The sequence below is a fragment of the Botryllus schlosseri genome, chromosome 2 (genome assembly GCF_051294905.1).
Source record: "Botryllus schlosseri isolate E-star chromosome 2, Bs_hap1, whole genome shotgun sequence".
In the NCBI taxonomy this organism is placed as follows: Eukaryota; Metazoa; Chordata; class Ascidiacea; order Stolidobranchia; family Styelidae; genus Botryllus; species Botryllus schlosseri.
In genome coordinates this window covers 14,277,668-14,299,934 of record NC_137237.1, presented here as the reverse complement: position 1 = coordinate 14,299,934, position 22,267 = coordinate 14,277,668, and the positions used below count along the sequence as shown (strand labels likewise).

Genomic DNA, 22,267 nt, shown 5'->3' with positions numbered 1-22,267 from the left:
AGTTTTTACTGATATCATTTATAATCGTGTCCACTGGTTTGGTTGGGTATTTGGATGCCTGGTGGGTGAATCCGACATGATAAATTCGGAACGGTTTCTTCTCCTTTGCAAACAGCTTCTGACGTTCTTCACTTAGTTGGTGTGTACTATATAGGCTACTTATACAGCAGACATGATAAAAATCAAATTATCACCGACCTAAATGTTAACGGAGTTCGATAATAGTTTAGTTTAACCAACTGTCGAATATAAAACAAGAATTGTGATAGCATCCTATTCAATAACTTGTCGATAAAATTACTTGTTTGTTGATAAAACGAAATTTTGCGATACATGTGGTAGAATGGTTGGGACCCTTGAAATCGTCATTGGTTCATCATCAGTTAAAACGCGTAGACATAGATCATTGGAACGGAATGGGTGTTCTGATGATGAGGACTGACAACCGTAAAAATGCTGCAAAACGATGTAGTCCTGGTTAAAGATGTTTTTGATCCGTTCCGTTCATGACGGGGGTCGGTATCCCTTTTCGTCAAAGGAGCCATTTTACCCTATATCACAATTCCAATGCAAGATTGCGACGTCATGCTTGAAAAACAAAACAGGAAAAAAACACGTTTGTAATATGTTTCTTTTACAGTGATTTTTGTTTTAAATGCAACCCTAAACATAATGGAGCATTGCATTATTCCTTGGGTCGCATAAAGAAAAAATTCACGTGAAGAAATTAACAGTTGACCGCGAGTCACGAACCGTGAACGAAACCAAACATAGCCGAGCTGGTCGCAAATGAAGCACGATGCCGGAACTCGAGGAGTTCGTTACTGATCCATGAAAAGCTCTTATACGTTTTGCAAGTTCAGTGAAGGTAAAAGTAGTCAGCGTAACTACTCAAGTATAGTAACAGCAGGGTTGTAATGATTCGACTCGAGTCACGATTTTCTGATGACTCGACTTGACTCGAGTCATTTTCTCAAAATACGGAAACGACTCCAGTCAATCTGGGTATTAACTCGACTTGGACGGCCGAAAACGACATTTAATTTAATTTTGAGGAATAGTAGGCTGAAGTAACCACACTATATTGTGATTTCGTCTTTTGGTAGTGATAGCCTACTTGAAAATGCGACCAGAAACTGCTCAAAGCGAGGAAAATTAGTATAATATAAGTGCCAATCATTCGATATCACCAAACAGACTTGTAGAAAGTGGGTTTAACAAGACTTTAACTTAAATAGTATATTCATATTGAAATGAACCCGAATATTTTCGGCTGACACTCGTCAGGGGTAATCGTCAGCAACTAGTAGAGAATTGGAAAGAACATTGTATATCAACAATCGTATCGTATAACTGGAAACTGAGCAGTCAACACTGTGACTTGGACTCGGACTCGAGTCATAATACCATGACTCGGACTCGACCCTCTGCTCACTGCCTTGGAATCTGACTTGACTTGGTGAATTAAAAATGACTCGAGTCAAAACTACAAAAGTGAGATTGACATGTCACTCGGATCATTGTGATTTGGTTACAGCGATGAGTAGTAGAAGTGATGTCGCGAATTTCTACTCAATTATACAAGAAAATGTAACGATTTTCAATACTTGCAAAAATTATTTTGAGTAGACGTATAGATTCGAAAAGTGGGCCTAATGCCCTATTCCAGTAAGTGGCTTTGAAAAAAAAATGGACGTGACGTGACATGCTTGTGGTAGACAATTGGAGGTGCGATGCGAATGCAAGATTTATACCTTCGCCACGAACCCAAAATGACAAATAATAATGCAAGAAAAAGGACTGTTCGAAAACATGTAGTTTCCGCGATATCCCTTGGCTTCATCAAACTTTGATCTCGCATTTGTAGAGATGTTATCCCAATCTTATCTCCAATCTTGGCCAAATTTACGTGGGCCAGAAAGTTTTGGCACCCTAATGTTCATCAAATGCAATCTAACAGTTTCCGAGCAAGTGAAAATGTAACTGCGAACCAAAATATTGTAATTCTTAGTTATCAGGAGGTTCTTTCCTTTTGCATTTATTTTAATTTTACGCATCATCCTTATCGCTGACGCCATACCAATTACATTTCATTAGCCTGACTCAGCTCTGAGTAGCCTAATCGTTTGATTACATTTCATTGACTGTCCTGTAGCCTATTCCCTGTTAATCGCTCAAACCTTTGGTTCTTAACAGTCGCTTGAAACATTTTTTATGCTTGTAGTTTTCAGTAGCCTACTCATGATTAGGAATAGTTCGAATACGTTCGAGTTTTTTTATTAAAGGGTATTCTACATATCAGGAATGAAACATGAATAGCTTGAGATTGTTGCTATAATCACGTCGCTACGGTTGTCAAAGAACACCTTTCTACTGAATCAATTACCTGTTTAAAAGTAATTTTAATTATAATTGAAATTAATTACATATTTAACAGTAATTGTAATTTGATATTTTTAGCATTGAGTAATTGTAATTGAAACATTCAAGGAAGTAATTTTAATTTTAATTGTAATTGAATTAAAATATTGTAATTGATCCAACTCTGTTCGTGACTATACAACAGCATTTTTTTTGAAACTTCATCAAACTTTTTTCAGTCTTTTTTCGCGCTTTGGCGCGGATTAGTGTCATTATACGTCTTGATTATTGGGTGTCCTTCCTTCAAGAAATAATCATGATTTACAGAAATAGGTATTTCGGCGTCACCCATTATTGCGCCAACATATAATGAAGTTTAGGCTAACCAAGGACTCCGAGAAGTGTGCTAAGAACTCGCCAGCGAGATCACCTTGGCCGAAAAGGAATGACCTACCGAAAACTTTATTATATATTATATACATGTCTAATTTTGTCTGTATATAGGCTCCAAAATGACTGGCGCCGAATCTCGCTGTTCTGGCAATAGGCTACCCTATACGACAAATGCCAGACAACAGAAAAATCTCATTTTCCAGCAGTGACAAAATACCAATTTGGAATCGTGTGCGTGCAGTATTTTAGTAGGCCTACGCTTGGGTAATTTCAATATCTACTCACCCTCAATCAACTCTACCGAAAAATCTGATAATTCCGAGAGCATAAAAAATTACAGTAATATATATGCAATTACCAATTATTGACCGCTTCAATCATGAATTATACAAAAAGTTTTGCGCTTCCCGCGATCATGTTACATGAATTTTCTGCTTACACTGACTAGAATGACTGTGTGCCGCAAGTACTGGTGAAAACACCCAACCAGCAGTGGGGGTCTGGGGACGACGCCCCCCAGAACTTTGTTTTATCACTCTGTGGTGACCCAAGACCAACGTTTTTGGGCCGGTAAGCTGACGATCGGCCCTGATTTTATGGATGGCCAGGTGCTGTTGTCGGGTGTTTTTGTGCGGCGCATTGTAATCATATAGTATAGCCAGAGTAGCCTACGTCTGGTGGTAGTGGGCAATGAGAAGATAAGGTATTGGGTTCGACTCCAAAACGATTAATTGTTCTCTGTATATTGTCGTAGAGAAGAATATTCTTCGACTTTGCGTGGTCAGTTAAATCAATGAACTTCGGCGCGGAAGAATGTAAGTGCAAACGATATGACTCTCGGCTCTAGCACGTTTATCTGAGCCAGGCAATTTTACCTCGACTCATCAGACGCGCGGCGATGAAAATCACACGGATGCCATCATGAACATATAATTATTCACGATCAAAACCCTCAAACTATCACTCTCTGGCACCATATATAAGGCCTATTCTTGCATACTTCAAATTCTAAGTTGATTTCAATTTTTAACAGTTCACCGGTCCGCCAAATATTTTTTGAAATTTTACCGGTCCGCGAGGTGAAAAAGGTTGAGAACCACTGTTTTAGAGAGTATTAAGCTGGTATTGCGTTACATGATTAAGCGCTCTTTTCCACGATGCTATCTTCCAAATTCAAGTGAAAGTTTGGTGCATGACAGACATCTGTTTAATCATCAGAACATATCTTGGGTCCAACTTTTCCTTGTGAAGGGTGAAACTTATGACCGGTATAAACGGAGGCCGTGGCGATATGCTGCATGATTCTCTGGGTAATGAATCGATCAGAGAGACACGGAGACGGAGTATACAACTGCCCGCAGTTGGCGTCAGTTGCCTGAATACCGATATGCATAATGCGCTATTGTTCGAAAAAGAAATCAGATGAATAAATGAAAACGCTGTTCGGACGTGTGATAATCAGTTGCGAGTTATCGGAACTAGAGTCGTCCTCAACAAAATTGCGTCGCGAATTGCAACGTTTGCCATTTAGAGCTCTGCGCGTATTTTAATTTGCAGTTACTGTTGCTTGATGGTGATGTTAGCCAAATACAATCCGTAGATAGAAACGATATGTTTTTGCAAGCGGCATTCTTTGTGCTAGTGGTTTGTATATTATCATCAGTGCAAGGAAATGACACTCTGCGTCAAACCAGTTATGGATTAGTGAAAGGAACAACACTCCATATAGCTGATGGTGGCTCGGTAGAATGCTATTTGGGACTTCCATATTCTACTCCACCAGTCGGTAATATGCGATTCCAGCCGCCATCCGAACATCCCAAGTGGCAAGAAACCTATGATGCGACAAAATTCAAACCGTTTTGTCCACGTTTGAATTCCACAACCAACAGTGTGATAGGCGACGAGGACTGTTTACACCTGAATATATATGTCCCCGTGATAAATCAGTCGGATACCGGAGAGGCATTAGCTGTGCTAATTTGGATTCATCCAACTGATATTTGGTTAGTGAGATTATCTTGCAAATGTGCTGGGCATATGTATTTTGGTTAAATAGATCGTAATTTCGAAAGTTTTGCTGAGAAATGATAATGTGTTTTGTGGCCGTTGTCCAAGTTTGTAACTTAACGTGAAATATCGATTACATTTATGATAGGCCTATTATCTGCAGCTATAAACTAAACCTGTTACTTATTTTTGTAAATCGTGACGGTCATTCTTTATATCCAGGAGAAGCTATTCTGACTTTTATGACGGTCGTCTGTTGGCGTGGTATGCCGGTGCAATTGTCGTAACTTTCAATTACCGGGTCGGTGCGCTTGGATTTCTGAGCACAGGTAAAGAGCTCGATAGGGTCTATATATAACACTATATCAGTGGCTCCTAACGCATTTATGAGTTTTATAAATGTCTCACAACCGAAGCCAAGCACGTTGAAAGAGATGCTTCGTTCATTCGTCGAGCATGTCCAATGTCCATTGTCCATCGTCCAGTTTGTCCACAATCCACATTCATGTAGAAATACAAGCAATCTATACTGAATAAACGCTAGCCAGCCCTCAAGATGACCGGCCCCCGATCTGATGGGGATAGGCTACTTAATACGATCAGGCCACATTGTCGCAATGATTAGGCCTACGTGAACGCGCGATGCGTGTGGGTATGTGGTACTTTGCCTACACAACCCAATGGACTTAAAAATATACAGAGTCCATAGCAAAGATATCTCGAATCATTTTCTGCTATAGATTTGGCGAAGATCACGTTGAATCAGCAATCCTTCTGGTGCGGCCACAGCCCAAATTTATACTCTTCGCACCCACACTTTGGGAAACACTAGCCTAGGCAATGCAATGATGCTGGAAATACCCCCATATGTAGCTTAGGCCTACTGTAAGCGTATAGGAGTAGTAGTTGTAGTTGGAGATTCATCAATGAAGCAATATTATCAAATAATTTATTCGATTATACTCGCTATTGTTTGTTAGGTGACAGTCAGTCCCCGGGGAACTATGGACTGATGGATCAGGTCGCGGCACTGCGTTGGGTTAGCGGAAATATCCACAGTTTCGGCGGAGATTCTAAACGCATCACAATAGCGGGAGAATCCGCGGGTGCGGTCGCATCAGAATTGTTGGCAATATCTGCAACCGTGGATGACGCACAAGACGATCAAATCTTCCATCGCGTCATTGCTCAGAGCGGCAGCGCGTTTTCCGACTCTGTAATTGACCATTATCCTGAGAATACGGCGAAAGCTTTCGTCGCTGACGTAGGATGTTCTGCGTTGTCGAACGCTCTCTCCATGGAATGCCTGCGACAGGCAGATAACGAAACCATCGTCCGGGCCGGCGTTTCGTACAGATGGCGTGCCGTTGTGGATGGAGAAATTCTCACAGGCACACCGGAGCAACTCGTTAAGGATGCCGCGAATCTTGCGAGGCTTCGCGGACGCTACCAGTATATGTCTGGTATTAATGACTTCGGTTCTCCCGCATCCTTCGAAAGCGTGGACGGAATCCAAGATGCTGAATCGTTCATTTCATACATGAATGCCTATTTCGATGGATCCTTCATGCATCCAGAGAAGGTAATTGTTTTATGTATATGTATATTAGGTGGGGTATTGGTGCGGTAGGCTGCGATGAAATTTGTTGCATCGAAAAAAGTACGGTACGATATTATCAAAGTATCGTATATTGACGGAACATTCATCCTTCTGCTGCAGTTTTGAAATTTAGTGGCACTTATTATTCCTTGATCTAATATTTATTAAAACACAGTATTCGTAGTCTATTAGCCCAAGCCTATGTGTAAATAATGCCTCGGCTGCAACCATCTACGGCTAAGCACACCAACGGCTATAGCGTGTGGCGATGTGGTGAATGTTTGCTTTTTGCGACGGTGACATGGAAGTAAATGTTGACTCAAAATCAATCTAAATTCTGAAACAATAATGCTGCTACATCGATTTGTTTGTTCTACGAGCTAAACTATACTAAATCTTCGGACTATTTCTAGTCACTTTCTAGGCTGCGGGATCACTCTGAAGCAAATAGTCGTTTTATAGGCTACTCGCGTGGAATTATATGATACGTTCGGCCTTGGGTGCGATAGACCGTTGCTAGGGACTAGGGACAATGTTCCCTCTAAGCTGCGCATGTGCGCAAATGCGCAGTGCTGAAACGGTCTCTGCGCACAGAAAATCTCCGTTGCGCACAAAAAATCCGAAGTGATGACCTTTTTTTTAGTCGTTACGCACTGTTGTCCAAGGGTCTGCGCAGTAAGTTGGTGATCGTGCGCAGACTCGTCAAAAATTCGAGGGAACATTGACTAGGGACTAACCTTTTAACCCCCAGAGGTGGTCCAAGTGGTCATTGTTGGTTACTAAAGTAAAAGCAGAAGTAACTTGTAAATTTATATTCAAATACAAGTAGAAGTAGTGACTACAATTCAGTAAACAAAGTAAGTATTTCATGCCTAGTTTTGACTAAACAACTCAAAACTGTAAAGTTAGAAGTATAAGTGGTGTAAAATTATAACCACTGGAACCTACTTGAGAATTCCATAAAAGTAGAAGTACCATACTTCAGTACTAGCCACCTCTGCTAGGCTCTACAGCAGGGGGCAGACCTGCTTCATGCACGTGCCGCATATCAAAAATCTTAGTTTTAAAAGAGCCACAATACAAAATTTTAAAAGAGCCACAATACAAAAAAATCAAAAATACGAATTTTTTACGTCACAGTGAAATGTAGGATATCCAATAAAGTTTATTATTGTGTGGTGATTCGGTGCGTCTCCATCTGGGCCGCAATGCGTTTGAAATCAGGCTGATATGAGAGAATTATCAACAAAAAAATCAAATAACTCTGCTTCTACTAGTTGGAATTGACTCAAATTTGTTTTGCATCGTCTTTGAAGACAGCTCAACAATTTCATGGGGCGGACAAAAAAATTTGAAAACTTTTTTCTTAATCTTCCCTGATAAATTAAAATTTTTAATTGGATCTGCGGAGTCATATACTTGTTGGAATTGAACCAAATTTGGTGTGCAGCGTTTTTCAGGGTAACCTGACAATTTAATCAGTGAATGGCTGGAATCCTGGAAAAAAAGTTGTTTTTGAACAGCCCTAGCGGACATGCTCGACGACTGTCGGATAGCTGACAAGATACTGTTCCACAATTGGGGTCCGGCATACTTGATAGAGCAATGCGTTTTCTTGTATTCAGTCCTGATCATATGGTAGTTGTTATTCGTTGACGCGCGTGTGCTGCACTTGTGCGATTTTGTCTCCGAGGTGAAGTAGTCGTTGAAATTTGAGGGACATTGACCGCTGAGCATTTAATTAAGATTTCATCTCAGTAAACTGATTACTCCGTAAATCCACCTTTGTTTGTGGCAAATTTCTGGTTTCGTAATGATGTTTCAAGTTACTAGGTTTGTACGTAATTATTGAGCGAATCTTGACAGATAAGGCACAGTGGCCTACCTTCATTATCACTGTGTCCAAGCTCTTCCCTCATTCAGTTTTAAAGTTCTGTTTTCCTGCTCATACTTTCTGTTATTGCAATTATCTCTCGGCTACATTTTGGTGGTTAAACTCTGCGGGTATTGTTAGCCTTTACAATACAAATGGAAGAGCCGTATATTCACCATTGTTAGTCCGGAAGTGACCATGACCGAGAGAGAGAGAGAGAGAATATTTCTTCGTATACATTACATATCAACATTACGCTACAAAAATGTAACTCAGTGAAATGCGACATGCAAGGTAGACGGGAGGCTCGATATGACAAAGTCTTCAGACCCGAGCCACCCGGAGTTACCATTCAAGTTCATTGTTGTACACAATGATTTATCATTGATTGATGATGATGGCCATGCACCATTCTTGCGGTTCGAACATTTATGTGAACTCAATTCGAGAGTTCAATTGCAAGGTTCTAACCCTGTGGTGCCATCACCCCCTAAATATTACAAACATAAACTGTAAGGAAAGAAACAACACGAAATCAATATGTATATTGTTAATACGTGATAGAATTGATGTGTCAAATTATACCCAGGTTGAACCTCTCCAGCATAATGCCAATCATTAAAGAGCCGCATGCGGTTGGCGAGCCACAGTTTGCCCACCCCTGCTCTATAGTATTTTCTGTGCCTGACGACATAGCTAGTCTGCACCCAAGTTATGCATGTATCAAGTCTGCACAGATGGGAATGTGTGAATATTGCATCATGTCAATATGGCTCTACAGCAGAGTTGGAATAATTACATTATTTCAGTTCAATTACAATTACAATTACAATTACTTTCATGAATGTTTCAATTACATTACAATTACAATTACTCCATGCTAAAAATATCAAATTACAATTACAATTACAATTACTCCTTGCATGCTTCAATTACATTACAATTACAATTACAATTGCTGCTGTTGAACATGTAATTGAATAATCATAAATTCAACCGTGCTCCTTGACAACCGTAGCGTCGTATTTAACAACAATTCAAGTCTAGTTCAGATTGTGTAGTATTAAATGCGTTTATGTGCGTACATAGTATGCTATGTAAGATGTCATTGTGACGTAATATAAGCGTGTTTTGTATGCTCGGTAATTATGGCTCACGTAATTGGAAATGTAAAATGTTATTTACCTAATTTCCTATGGGTTAGGATTAAGGATAGGGTGCGGTATGTCGTTGAAAAAGTATTATAATATATACACGTGTTGGATTCGCGTATATAGCATATAATTAAAGAAATAATATTATTTTTGTCGAGGGACGTAGGAATTAGGATGAGGAGTAAAAACAAAACCGTGCTTTGTCAGATAAGACGTTATATAATATCCAGTGGTCTGGTTAGTTAGCCAGACGAAATAACGATGCAGCATCGTGATCTGAAATCGTATTGTGGATTGCCAACCCACGGATAGATGCACAAAATGTGAGTCACGGATGAATGCACCGACAAACGTACTGCAGAGCCGGCTAAAAGCAGCAAACTTTGTAGTCCTAGAGCTGGCGATCCATGCGTCCAAATTTGATGCATCTGGTATTTATCGTAATCTATTGATGTACTAATTCCGAAAATACAAAATAAAATCTCGTCAGGGCAATGTAACTGCTCCAAAATAGCCGTTTAAGGCCGACTGTTCTGAAAAGTGAGAGCGCTGCAGCAGTATGACCACAACAATTACCAATTACGCCCAGCGATTGTTCAGAACAATGCCGATCCCCAGACTCTTACGACTATTTTGGGATGGTACCATTGCCTGGAAATATACTTTTATTGCGGAATCAGTGCGACACTAGCTTTCGATTAGGACCGTAGATATCAAATTTCGACGCTTGGATCGCCAGCTATGGGACTATCAATTCTGCTGCTTTTAGACGGCTCAGCAGTTGGCTTCTCGGCGTATTCAATCGTGAGTCACGTGTTGCGAATCCATCCGTTGGTTAGTAATCTAAGAATTGTATACAATGGCAGCCGAGGCCAGCATAGCGGTAAAAATACAAAAAAACTTCGCCCGCAAGTGCGCAGTCAAGGGCTTCCGCGAATGGATCCACCAAATTCCTTGTCGACATTTAAAGAGAATGCATTATAAGTCAATTATTTTATGTTGTGCTTGTCCGGTCTCAATAGCAATTTAATGTAATTGAAATTGTAATTGAGCAAAATTGTTGTCAAATTACAATTACAATTACAATTACACAAAATAAAAATGCTTCAATTACAATTACATTACAATTACATTGAAAAATGTAATTAATTACATTCAATTACAATTACAAATTACAATTGATCCAACTCTGCTCTACAGTATTTCTTTTCTGTTTTTATCTGTATATTTACGACTAAATTGTGACTGTTAGAAATTACCGGTCAAGAATTATCTTGTGGCCTTCTGGTGAAAGGCATTTTATAATAAAAATTACCAGGGTTGTAATGACTCGAGTCATTTTCTTAAATCTGATGAAGTCTCTACCCGATTTGAGTCACTTCGTGTATTAACTGGACTTGTACTAGAGTCATTTTTGCATGGCTGGAAGTCATATTACTCGAAACCAGCTTTATGACTCGATTCAAGTCACATATATTGACTTATATTACTATGTGACTTGTATGACTTCGACTCGGAGTCGAGACCAGGGTGGTAGCCATTCTGGTCAAGTCACAGGGTCCTGAGTCATAAGTAGGGCTGGGCAAAATCGAGTACCTGAGTGATTCGATTCTGAATCACGTAATATGCTTCGAGTCGAGTCGAGTAATCGAGTGTCACTCATTATGACGTCATAACAGAATGCACTATGTCATAGTTCAAATATGTACCTTTTATGCGACCACAAAGAATATAATAATAGTTATCAATCACATTAAAGATACGTTGGTGTTTTTTCGACCATACCGATTTCATTGCTCTTGGTGACAATGTTGGGTGATGATCATGACTTAGGAAATGTGTTGGTTCCAGTAACGTTCGTAGCTTTGTACTACATGTTTCGTATGCTACGACACGGCCAATTGAGGTTTCAATGCTTTCGCAGTGGAAAATAGTATCGAAACAATAATTCTCATTGATAAATTAACTTTCAGTGGCGAAGAGCGTATATTTCAGTACTCCAAAAAATGTCATTTACTACTCGACTCGAATCATTAAAATTATACTCGATTCAGATTCGAGTACTCGAATCATTGTGCCCAGCCCTACTCATAAGTCAATTCTACTTTTATAGTTTTGACTTTTGGCAAGTCGAGTCATTTTCAATCCATCACTGAATCAAGCTCGAGTCAGAGTGTTGAGACTCAAGTCCGAGTCCAAGTCATTGTGTTCACTGTTCATTTTCGAGTTCAATCCTGTTCAACTCAATTTTCTACAAATCTATTCAGGTGTTATTGAATGCCGCACATTCAGAAAATAGCAATTTCATTCACTTTACAGTTTCAGGCCCTATTTTACAAACGCCCGTAGGCTACTGATGACGAAAAAGGAATAATGTGGTAGCTTACTATTCCTGGAATTTACAACAAAATGCCTATATTGGCCTTCCGATTCTCAAGTCACATGACTTGGTCGAGTCATTCGCAATGACTCAAGTACAAGTTGAATCATTACACAGATTGCTTCAAGTTAAGTCGAGTCACCAAAAAATCGCGACTCGAGCCAGTCTCGAGTCATTACAACCCTGCTCGGGACTCACACTTTCCACCCTGACTTAAACTCGGACTAGATTCGGTGGTGAAGTGAAAATGATGTGACTTGACTCGAGCAAAAACTATAGAAGTAGGATTCAGTCTCAGTAGCAGCTTAAACAGCTTGATTTGTGACTTGGTTTTGGTTACAACTCAGAATATTACTGTCAGAATGCGATTCTATCCACAAATTGAAACTAATTACACAGGTTTGCACGCTACACAGATGACACTGAATATGGCGATACTCGTCATGATCGATTTAGGCACTATGTGAGTGCGATTCCGTTGTGTGTCGTTGTTGTAGTACAAGCATTCTACTTAATAGCAGGTGAAAATCAGCTAAAATATTAGGATTCCTTGCTTCTAGTACAGCGGAAATTTGTAGCTAAACTGTATTAATTGTGAAATAGTATGTCGCCGGCTATCCGACAGTCGTCGAGCATATCCACATTCAAATCGAAGTACAAGCAATTTCTACTGACTCAATACTATTCAGCCCTCAAGACGACCGTACCACAATCTAACATGTTGTCGCCTACCGACACCTGCTGCATTCATTTTCGTCGCTTCCATTCATGTTATCCTTTCTTAAATCCAGTGTGCATTCCTCTTATCTTCATGCTGTATGTCACCTATCTTTTCATCATATCACAATCTCGTGGTGTATTGCTTTTATAAAAATTTTAATAAAATGATGATGGTGATTGGTGATGATGATATTTCTGTGCCTGTTCAAGTGTTCGATCACAAATGTATTGTGCTTTGGTTAGCATTGCTCCGTAAAAATGTCAGAAATATTTTGATTACAATGTTGCTAGATTGCAGACGCCGTCTTCCTGAACTACATTGATTGGAATGAAGACCTTCCCACGAATCCAGATGTCTGGAAAGAAATGGCGATTAACTCGACTCGAGATAAAGATATTCTTTCCCCGTCCATGAAATTTACAAGTTTCGCAGCAGATCAGCAGGGGCTTCAGTCCGATTCTTTCTTCTACCTCTTCTGGCCTAGGCCTTCAGAGGCTATTGCTGCGACTCAATGGGGTAAGGCTCGCACAAAAAGACATGGTTTCCGTAAAGTCCGATCAATCAGTTATTTTATTCTCAGCGTATTCTGCCGGGGAGCAGTATGACTGGGTGACAGGAGCGCGAATTGGGGAAGAACTTCCGTACCTTTTCGGGGCCCCGTTTACATCTGAAAACAGCTCAGATTACGAAAGACAGATGAGCATTCAAATGATGCGGTATTGGGGAAATTTTGTCAAAAATGGGTTAGTTATGTCATAGCCAGCACAAACCGCAGCAGCTTTTCTTGCTGTGTGTTGAAATCATTGTACCAGCACACATATCATGATATTTGTGATTTATGCAGGAAAATGAAATGCTGCCTATGTATCAGACGCTCTCTTTCAAAGTAGTTGACCTGAAAAATAATGATGTCTTCAATTCCTTAAATTATATTTACTTGTTGAATATAATCATTATAAATACATTATCATCGAGGCTTTTTGAGTTGCTACTGGTACAGAGATATCTTGTTCAGAGACCCTAATATCGGAGAGGAACCGGCAGTGAATTGGCCAAAGTTCAATGCAAGTGATTCGCGTTATTTACTTTTGGGAATGCACGAAAATGACCAGACTGATGTTGCCAAAGTTGGCGGTCATTTGGAAACGGACAGAGTAGTTTTCTGGAATCAAGAGGTTCCGCTCTATAATGCAGCGGTGAGCTCTGTTTTGTTGAACCATTAGCTATTGAAGCTATTGACATTTTTTAACATAGGAATTGGATACTTCCAATGCCGACGATTTTTCCAATGTGAGCTTAACTGATCCAATAGTGACAACATCCGCTGGTACGGTGAAAGGATTGCGGTTTAATAGGGATGGTTACATCGTTGATAGGTTCTTTCGAATACCATATGCACAAGCCCCTATTGGGCAATTGAGGTAAGACTATAAATTTATAGCCATTAAGTGCACTGGTCACACCTGCTGAGCAATGAATAAGCATCACATTATGTATGTGTGATATAAATACAAATAGTTACTACTCCGGGATAAAGGGCAGAGTGGCAATGCCAATTGCATAACCTTGTGCTTCCTCGATTCAATATAGTATAAGTACCTCAATGGTCCAGACAAAAAATAACCCTCTTCACTCCTTCGTCATCCTATTTCTAATTCTATGGACTAATTTTGTAAAATACTAATATCGATTCGCAGTCCTGAATGAGGCTACGAATTAATAGGGGATTTATGTCAATCGACTCTTTGTGCATACTATCATCATTTTGTTTATTGCAATATAATGAAGAGATTGGAGGGTGCTGAAACAACTTGAAGTAGTCTTTTAATCAGACACCGCCTTGGCCTACAGCATGTAAATAAGAGGCATACACACTGGATTTAAGAAAGAATAACATAAACATATATTTGTCTTGTAATATTCGGTCGATGCAGATATCTAGACTCTAGCCTGGATTGACTATTCCGAGTCGTTTCGACTCCTTTCTTCCTTTACATTGTTTCACAATCTTGTGGTGTTTCGAATTGATGAAATTTGTATATACTGAAATCAACTGAATCGGAACCAAAGGTGGTAACAAATTACACTCTTTAGAACAGTGGTTCCCAACCTGTGGTACGTGAAGGTCTTCCAGGTGGTACGCGGGTAGATTCTTTTTTTATCGACCGACGGGAGGTATTAATTCAAGTGGGGTTGATTTTGAGTTTTTTGAAGTCCTCGTGGGTATGGGCAATCTCACCAATGATGACCTACGGCATAGGTCTCAAACACGCGGGCCGCATGCCCGCCAGATCATTTTATGCAGCCCGCGGCGGCATTTGGGATTTCGAAGTATTCGACAATATTTAAGTACCATTTTTTTCAATTCGAGAACTTAAAAATTCGCTCTAAAAGTACTCCAAAAGCCTGAAACTACTCATCAAACTTCACTATTACATCACTTTCAAAAGTTACGACGCAGGGGAATATTACCTATCACGTGACAATACTTGCGTATGATGGTAAAACTTGACCCGTTGATGATTCGTATACTGAAAATTGTGATTTGGACTTGGGCGTGACCTTTTGTACAATTACTGGAACTCGGATCCGGCCTGTATGTTGCCCTCCCCAGGCCTAGAGGGAGCATTGGTTGCAGCCACTTGGAGTATAGTTTTAATTCAGACACGATCCACTTTGGTCTAGGACATGTAAATACGAGGAGAAAGTCTATTAAGGATTTGGAATCGTGATAAATTATGGTTCTCATAGTGGACTGAAATAGCGATAGAACTTTCGCTGTCCTAAAACAGTAAAAATATAGATTTCAGCGACCGCGACCCCATCCCGGTTGGAATGGAACGTTGGACTGCTCGGATCGTAGCTCTGCAAAACAATGGCTGTACATTTGCCCACAACGAAATGTCCGAGGAAATGGCAACGTTGGGCGAGAAGATTGCCTAAATCTTAATATTTGGGTCCCAGGTGGCGTAGGAGGTAAGATAAAGTTGCAAATATAGCTTTGGCTGCATCATTTTTCCCAAGACTTGAATTGCCTGTCTGCCACCAAAAAATTACTTCGCTAATTAAACCACTTATTTCAGCGCAAACTAAGTCGCCATTACCAGTGATGCTGTGGATATATGGCGGTGGGAATCAAATCGGCACAAATATCGGATTCACCTTTTTCTATGACATGGAACGAATTACTGCTCAAGGCAGTGTTATTGGAATCACGATGAATTACCGACTCAACTCCCTAGGTATGTGCAGAATGGCAGTACAAATTTTGCCTCGGGTAGTCAACTTGCAAACCTTTGTCTCAAGGTTTCTTGTCGACGGACGATGATGTTGTGCCAGGCAATATGGGGATGTTAGATCAAGTGGCAGCGATGGAGTGGGTGCAACAGAACATAGCGAATTTTGGGGGTGATCCTAGCAAAGTCACCATCTTTGGTAAAGATGCACTTGTACATTTTGGGATAGTTTGTGACCACATACTTTTGTATGTAGACTCCTTCCAAATGTCTTCTACTTTTATTTAGCTCTATAATTATCTTAAATCATTTCGAAACATCACAAAACTCTATTGGAAAGTGTCAAAAGTTAAGAGAATCGTGCAAGTTTGGCTATCTGCATCCGCTGGAGTACTTCCTGCTGTAACGATGCGATCAAGTCAAATGGTAAAATAATAGTAATAAACATGAACCATACAGTCAAAAGGTATTTGGGTGGTTTATGACGACAAAGCATTTGATAGCGTCAGAATTTTTTGCGATTGCAATGATTAACAATCAGAGGCTCTCAGTAACAAAGTACTTGTAAGATTTCAAAGTACTCAAGTAGTGTTCTGTTACTTGCGGACTCACTCAAGTAAATCTAATTTCCCCCTACTTCTACTTCTACTTTGTAATATTTTGTGATCTACTTACTTACTTTTCGCTATTTTGAGTTTGTCAAGTAGAAGTAGCTTAATCCTCCAATGAGAAAGATAGCCTGTGGAATTTCGGGGCTGTTTTCATGGAATACCAACATTTAATTTTCCTAAAAGGTAAGCAAAGCCCGGAATTTTTTTGTCGCGCTTCGCGAACAGTACGTATGGAGTTACAAATATGTGTTCACAAAAGTATCGGTGAATATAATTTAGCTAGCGGGTTGTCGGGTTTCGTTCACACCGCATTGTCACCCATATGAATTAGTTCATCAGAGTAAATATGGCCCATCATAACGTTTGAATCTACCGTTTCGCAATCTAGCAATTAGCCTACCTATCATATCGTAATCTAGCAGCCCATGGCGTGTCCTAGTCTGGAAAAGAGGACTCTGACGGTTTTGAGCGTTAGACCTGTTTTAGCAGACCACGTCCAGTTGAAACTTTCTGGACAAAAGACATGAATTATATTTTCTGCTTTTTAGAAGTAGTATTTGCATCTCTCTCTCAATTCCCAGTATCTTCTTGGAGTTCTAATTATGTAGTTTCAGTTTTTTTTTGTCTGGAGAACATACATGTTGAAGTATTAAAGCAAGTGTAGTATTGCCTCTATTTTCTGAAAATAAAGCTCCACTATGTGGCATCTTTACGATCCTCCATATTTTTATTAACGTTTACTAATCGCGCAAAAAATTTAACACCGTATCCGATACCACTTCTCCGTATTGCTCATCGACCAAACTACGGGCCTTATAATATGGGAGAGGACGCCATGCCATGATATTTTCTAAAACGTGGTGCACGACTAAACAAAGGATTAGTATCATATTTTCATAACAATACTATCATTTGCATCCCATGTAAATCATAAAATTATATAGCCTACATTATAATGATAAATTACCATGTACATGAGTAAATTCAACCCGAGTAATCATAGTACCGTGGATATGAAAATCGTCAGATCCCATTCACCCTCGTGCCAGGTTGCTGGTTATTTTCAGAAGCATGATCGCCTGTGACTATTATGTTTCAAGTTGAGTAGGACTGAGACTCCATTCCAAGGGGTGGGTCACAGAACATTTTAGAAACCGGAAAATAGGTCACCACCGAAAAAAGATTGAAAACCCCTGTTCTAGTCCTATGATAATGAGCAGATTTAGAAGACTACACTGTAGAGGGAGGCTGTTTCAGTAGACTTAAATGTCACTACTACGGATGTTTTTCATTAAATTTCTATCACACAGTGACACAGCAGGATGGTAAAATGTTCCATAAGAAACCGAAGTATTATTTTTCGTCAGGCGAATCGGCTGGTGGTGCGAGCGTGTCGATGCATATGTTGTCGCCATTGAGTAAGAACCTTTTTCTGCGCGGAATTTCCGAGAGTGGCTGTGTACCTTCAACATGGACGTATTCTACCAGTGGTTTGTCACAGGCGGTACGATTAGGAGAAAGGCTAAACTGCCCGACCACAACGACTACTGCTCTTGTCGAATGCCTCCGGTATCAGCCTCTGAACCTGTTGATATCATCGGTAACAATATTGCTATCATGACTTTCGTCCAGTGTATGCTTAGTATTGATCAAACCGATGTCAATTGCTCTATGACAGGGCGTTGGTGTCGGTTTTGGAGCCGTCGTCGATGGGTATTTCATACCGAGTGATCCGAAATATATAATCAATGCCTCGTCAAGTAAAGATTACATGATTGGACATAACAGTATGGAAGGGCATGGAGTTATGAGCGGTTTTTTTCCTGCCTTGAATCTACGACCAGGTAACTTATGAGATTTCAGTCATCTGTCATTGGTTCGATTGTGAAAAAATAGTGTCACTGTTGCAAACTATAACATGATTTCTGTCTACATTCATAACATCATGACTTCATTAAAATTTAGTTCAGTTTTGTAACAATTATCAAAACACCACGAGGTTGCCATATAGTGCAAAGATTCAGAGGGGTTGAAACAACTTGGAGTAGTCTTTCAATCAAACACCCGCCCACGTTGACCTAGAAGAGAGGTTCTTCTGGTTTTTAGAGCATGACCCAACTTTTCAATTATTTTTAATCAGGTTTTATTAATATCTCCTCTCTGAAGTCTCACACACCGAAAGAAATGCATTTCGAATGTTATCGTGCTACGTTTTTACGAGCATGTATGAAATAGAAAAGGTGCAGTCAACCAGTTCTACTACACAGTTCTTTAAAGCATGATTCATTACAAAAGTCATTGATCCGCTGAAAGTTGATGTCTCTGAAATTTCTCCTTCGTAGTATTTTTAATAAATAAGTATATTGTATTGTGTGCTATGCATACATCAATGGTTAGCATTAGGGCAAGTTTTTGTTGCAGTTAAATCTGTGGAAAGTTGCATTTGTTTTTAACAAAAGTTGCAGTAAAAAGTTTCATTTATTTTTTCTCAAAAGTTGCACTAAAAGACCACATTTTGTTCGGTTGACTAAAAAAAAAGGTCAACTTCACAGTTTGACTAGAAAAACAGGTCAATTTTTTGGCTCTGCTCCCGAAATACCCGTAGGAGCGTTACTTCAGTGCTGATTAACGGTATTTCAGTCGAATTTGGCCGTGTATTTCACCAAAATCAAAAATACTTTCATGAAAAATCGATAAAGTTGCACAATGTTGCAAAAAATTGCATGAAAAAATGGACAAATTTGCACTATAAGATTCCTTCAAACAGCATACTACATATCTTACGAGTATTTAGGAAGCTATCGGATGCTGTAAAAAATGTGCGCCTTAGCGTAAGAAATATTGATGTGATTTAGATTAGGACTTCTATAAGTTTGGGTCCCACGACGCCATTGTACCCGCTACGGCAGTTACTGAAGACGAACTACAAAGCATTCCTGTAATATCGGTGGTTTACCCTCAGAAAGTCGGACGCCAGCTCTCTACCCCGACCACATGTTACCCGTGCATATTGGAGCATCAAACCGACTTGTGTAACACAGGACTGGGCATATTTTTTCATGATGAAGTCATTGTCTTTGCAAATTATTTGCTCGTGTCTCTTTTTAGCTATAGTAGGCAACACTGTGGACTTAGAAAACAAACTTGTACCATTCGCGATCCATACTTCGAGAACAACTGGCCCAGAACATGTAAATAAGTGGCATACACACCGAGTTAAAATGCATAATAGAAAAGGATAAGCGGTGAAAATGAAGTTACACGAGGCGGTAGGCGGAATAGATATATCAGACCGTGAAACAGTAATATCAACGCAGACTAGCACCTATTCATTCAGCAGAATCTGTTTGTATTCTGTCTTGAATGTGGATATGCTCGACTGCTGTCGGTTTGGTGGTGAAATACTGTTCAACAGTTGTTTTATGTCGTACTACTTGGACAAATTGGACGACGAGGATGCACATGTGTTGCACTTATGGGCCTTTGATTCCGAAGTGAAGTTGTTGTTGAATTTTGCGAAACAGACCGAGATGGAACTGATACATAAACTTGACAATTTTTAGATTTATCATATCCTGTATGTTTTGAATTATTGGTTGAACATCCAGGCTTGATAATTTGTGACATTCGTTACACTCCACTGGTAATACAAAGTGGTAGCATAATCGGAACAGAATTTGGACAATAAAAAATAATCGATGATGTCGCAAACTCGCAATGTTCAAACTAAAAACTCGAGGCCATGACGAAGAATCAGGTATTTTAATTGCTGGTCTGACCGCTTGCAGGCACACCACACGGATATAGCTCCTTGCAAAATCTCACTTTTTGCTTTTTGCCTTATTGTGTGCACATCATTGATCGGTAGGCCTGATACAATTTTTTGTTTTCAGACAGACTTGGCTCAAACATGGATAGGGATGATGTCAGAAGGGCTGCTCGCATTTTTGATCCGTCGGCTCCAGACTTCGTTTCAGAAGCCGTCGCGTATAAATATATCGACTGGAACGGTGGGTATAATTCCAGCAGTTATTCCCATCATATAGCGGTTCCAGCGCGGCTGAAAAAGCCAAACAAATGCTCTCTCGTGTTTAGAGCCGGAGTCTGCATACCTGTGGCCTCGTCTCGCAATAACTGCGATCGCTACTGATTGGACGTTTGCGATGGGAGGCTTTGCTAACGCGGAGATTCGAGCTGACTCTGGAGGGTGATTTTTGTGACATTAAAATTGAGAACTATGTTTATGCAAGACTGAACAGGAACTAGCGAATCCGGGGCATTGGCTAGGGTTTGGTTACTTCTAATGAAGTATTATAGATTTTCGAATGATCAATAACTGATTTATGCACGGGACAATGAAAATCTGGAGTGGTCGGAATCAAGTGCCTGAGTGATCCAATTATCATGCATCTAGTCAAGTATTCGAATATCACTCATTGTGACATCATATGATTATATATTTATATTTTTGACCACACCTATTTCATTGCACTTGTACGAATGCTGTTGATTGTTCACGACAGAAATTAATGTGAGTGGTTTTTCACCACTTATTTGAATTAAACTTTGTTTTGAGGATTCCACAGTGGGAAGATATGGAAACAATAAGTATCGTTAATTAGGGTTGGGAATCTGAAAAGAGGACACTTGAAAATTTTCAGACTTATACCGAAGTAAAATCCTGAAAAATTCGTAAATATATTCCGACTTTGTAGTTGGTTGACTTGAGAAAAGGGCATTTTTTTCCGACTCGACTCCAGAAATACACACTTTTATTGAATTCTCCGTTGGTTGACTAAAAAACTCCCAAAAGACCCGCTAGAACAGTACTTGAGTGCTAATTACCTACATCTCAGTTGAATTTTAGCATACATTTAACCAAAATTTTCAAAAAAGAGGACATTTGGGCGTCCTCCGAGGACACTTTCAAAAATCCTCTTGAAAAAGGACGTATGCTAACCCTATCGTTGATCATATAACCCTAGTAGGATTATTGATACTCAATTCGGATTCGAATACTCGAATCATTGATCCGTGCCTTTCATCACCCACATTGCAATGACATTTATACTTGAAGATAATAGTGTGATGAAAATCTTTGTGAATCCAGCAAGGGAATAACAGCATGGCGCATTGATCTCACATCAGACCTGGAAATTTTGTTCTATCTCGTCCTCATGACTTTCGAGGTTGCATATGCCCCCATGTCCACATTGTCCACTGATATAGGGGAGAAATGTACGATATTGTTTAAAACTATTGGTATATTTCTTGTTCTACGACAGTGCTTCCCACCGATTACCAACAACATGATTTCTGCCAATTTAACCCTCTGGGATTGTTGGAAGGAAAATGATTTCGTATTCCTAAAATTAAGTTTTGCGAATTTCAGGCCCGGAAGAACGTATGTCTACGTTTTCGGTGAGAACAGCCGTGTCCGTCTATTCCCTGATTGGGTGGAATCAAATCATTTACGGGAAATGGTGTACACATTCGGTCACCCATTTGAAGATTCTAGAATAGTGAGAATAATCAGGTTTTAAATATGAAATGAATGTAAAAACGCACCGTTTTGCAGTCTGGTAGATTCAACGACAGTGACAGAGCACTCAGCCGTGCGATGATGACTTATTGGACCAATTTTGCTTGGAGTGGGTAAGCTTTATTCATTGCTCTGCTCTGTTATGCTTTGGAAATTCAACAAAAGACAACAACCTCTACTCATATATCATTTGCTGTAAACTTACATAAACTCACAAAAATTCAAGACTAATCTCAGTGACTCACGGATTTACGGGACTAACATGCCTGGTTATTGAGAAGTTTTCACTTAATCTGTCCATTAACACCTTTCTGCTTGAAGGAGTTTCGAATGGTGGAAGTAGTTATTTTTGTTTTGATAGTTTTGATATGAAAAAAAACCACAAG

General features: G+C 39.7%; 2 protein-coding genes across 2 annotated transcripts in view; one reads left to right on the top strand and one right to left on the bottom strand.

The window, feature by feature from the left end:
• The window catches only part of LOC145433716 (echinoderm microtubule-associated protein-like 6), a 228,902-nt gene that overhangs the window by 79,578 nt on the left and 127,057 nt on the right, over positions 1-22,267 (bottom strand). The gene's annotated exons all lie outside the window — the stretch shown is intronic.
• Positions 4,205-22,267, top strand: part of LOC145433727 (uncharacterized) — a 35,568-nt gene continuing 17,505 nt past the window's right edge. Inside the window, 16 exon segments of the mRNA XM_080310922.1 lie at positions 4,205-4,760; positions 4,987-5,093; positions 5,745-6,346; positions 12,783-13,008; positions 13,073-13,235; positions 13,508-13,688; positions 13,747-13,913; positions 15,296-15,468; positions 15,576-15,734; positions 15,799-15,927; positions 17,707-17,939; positions 18,018-18,183; positions 20,233-20,349; positions 20,435-20,546; positions 21,732-21,861; positions 21,918-21,994. Coding sequence (XP_080167048.1) covers positions 4,366-4,760; positions 4,987-5,093; positions 5,745-6,346; positions 12,783-13,008; positions 13,073-13,235; positions 13,508-13,688; positions 13,747-13,913; positions 15,296-15,468; positions 15,576-15,734; positions 15,799-15,927; positions 17,707-17,939; positions 18,018-18,183; positions 20,233-20,349; positions 20,435-20,546; positions 21,732-21,861; positions 21,918-21,994 — 3,137 coding nt within the window. The 5' untranslated portion in view covers positions 4,205-4,365.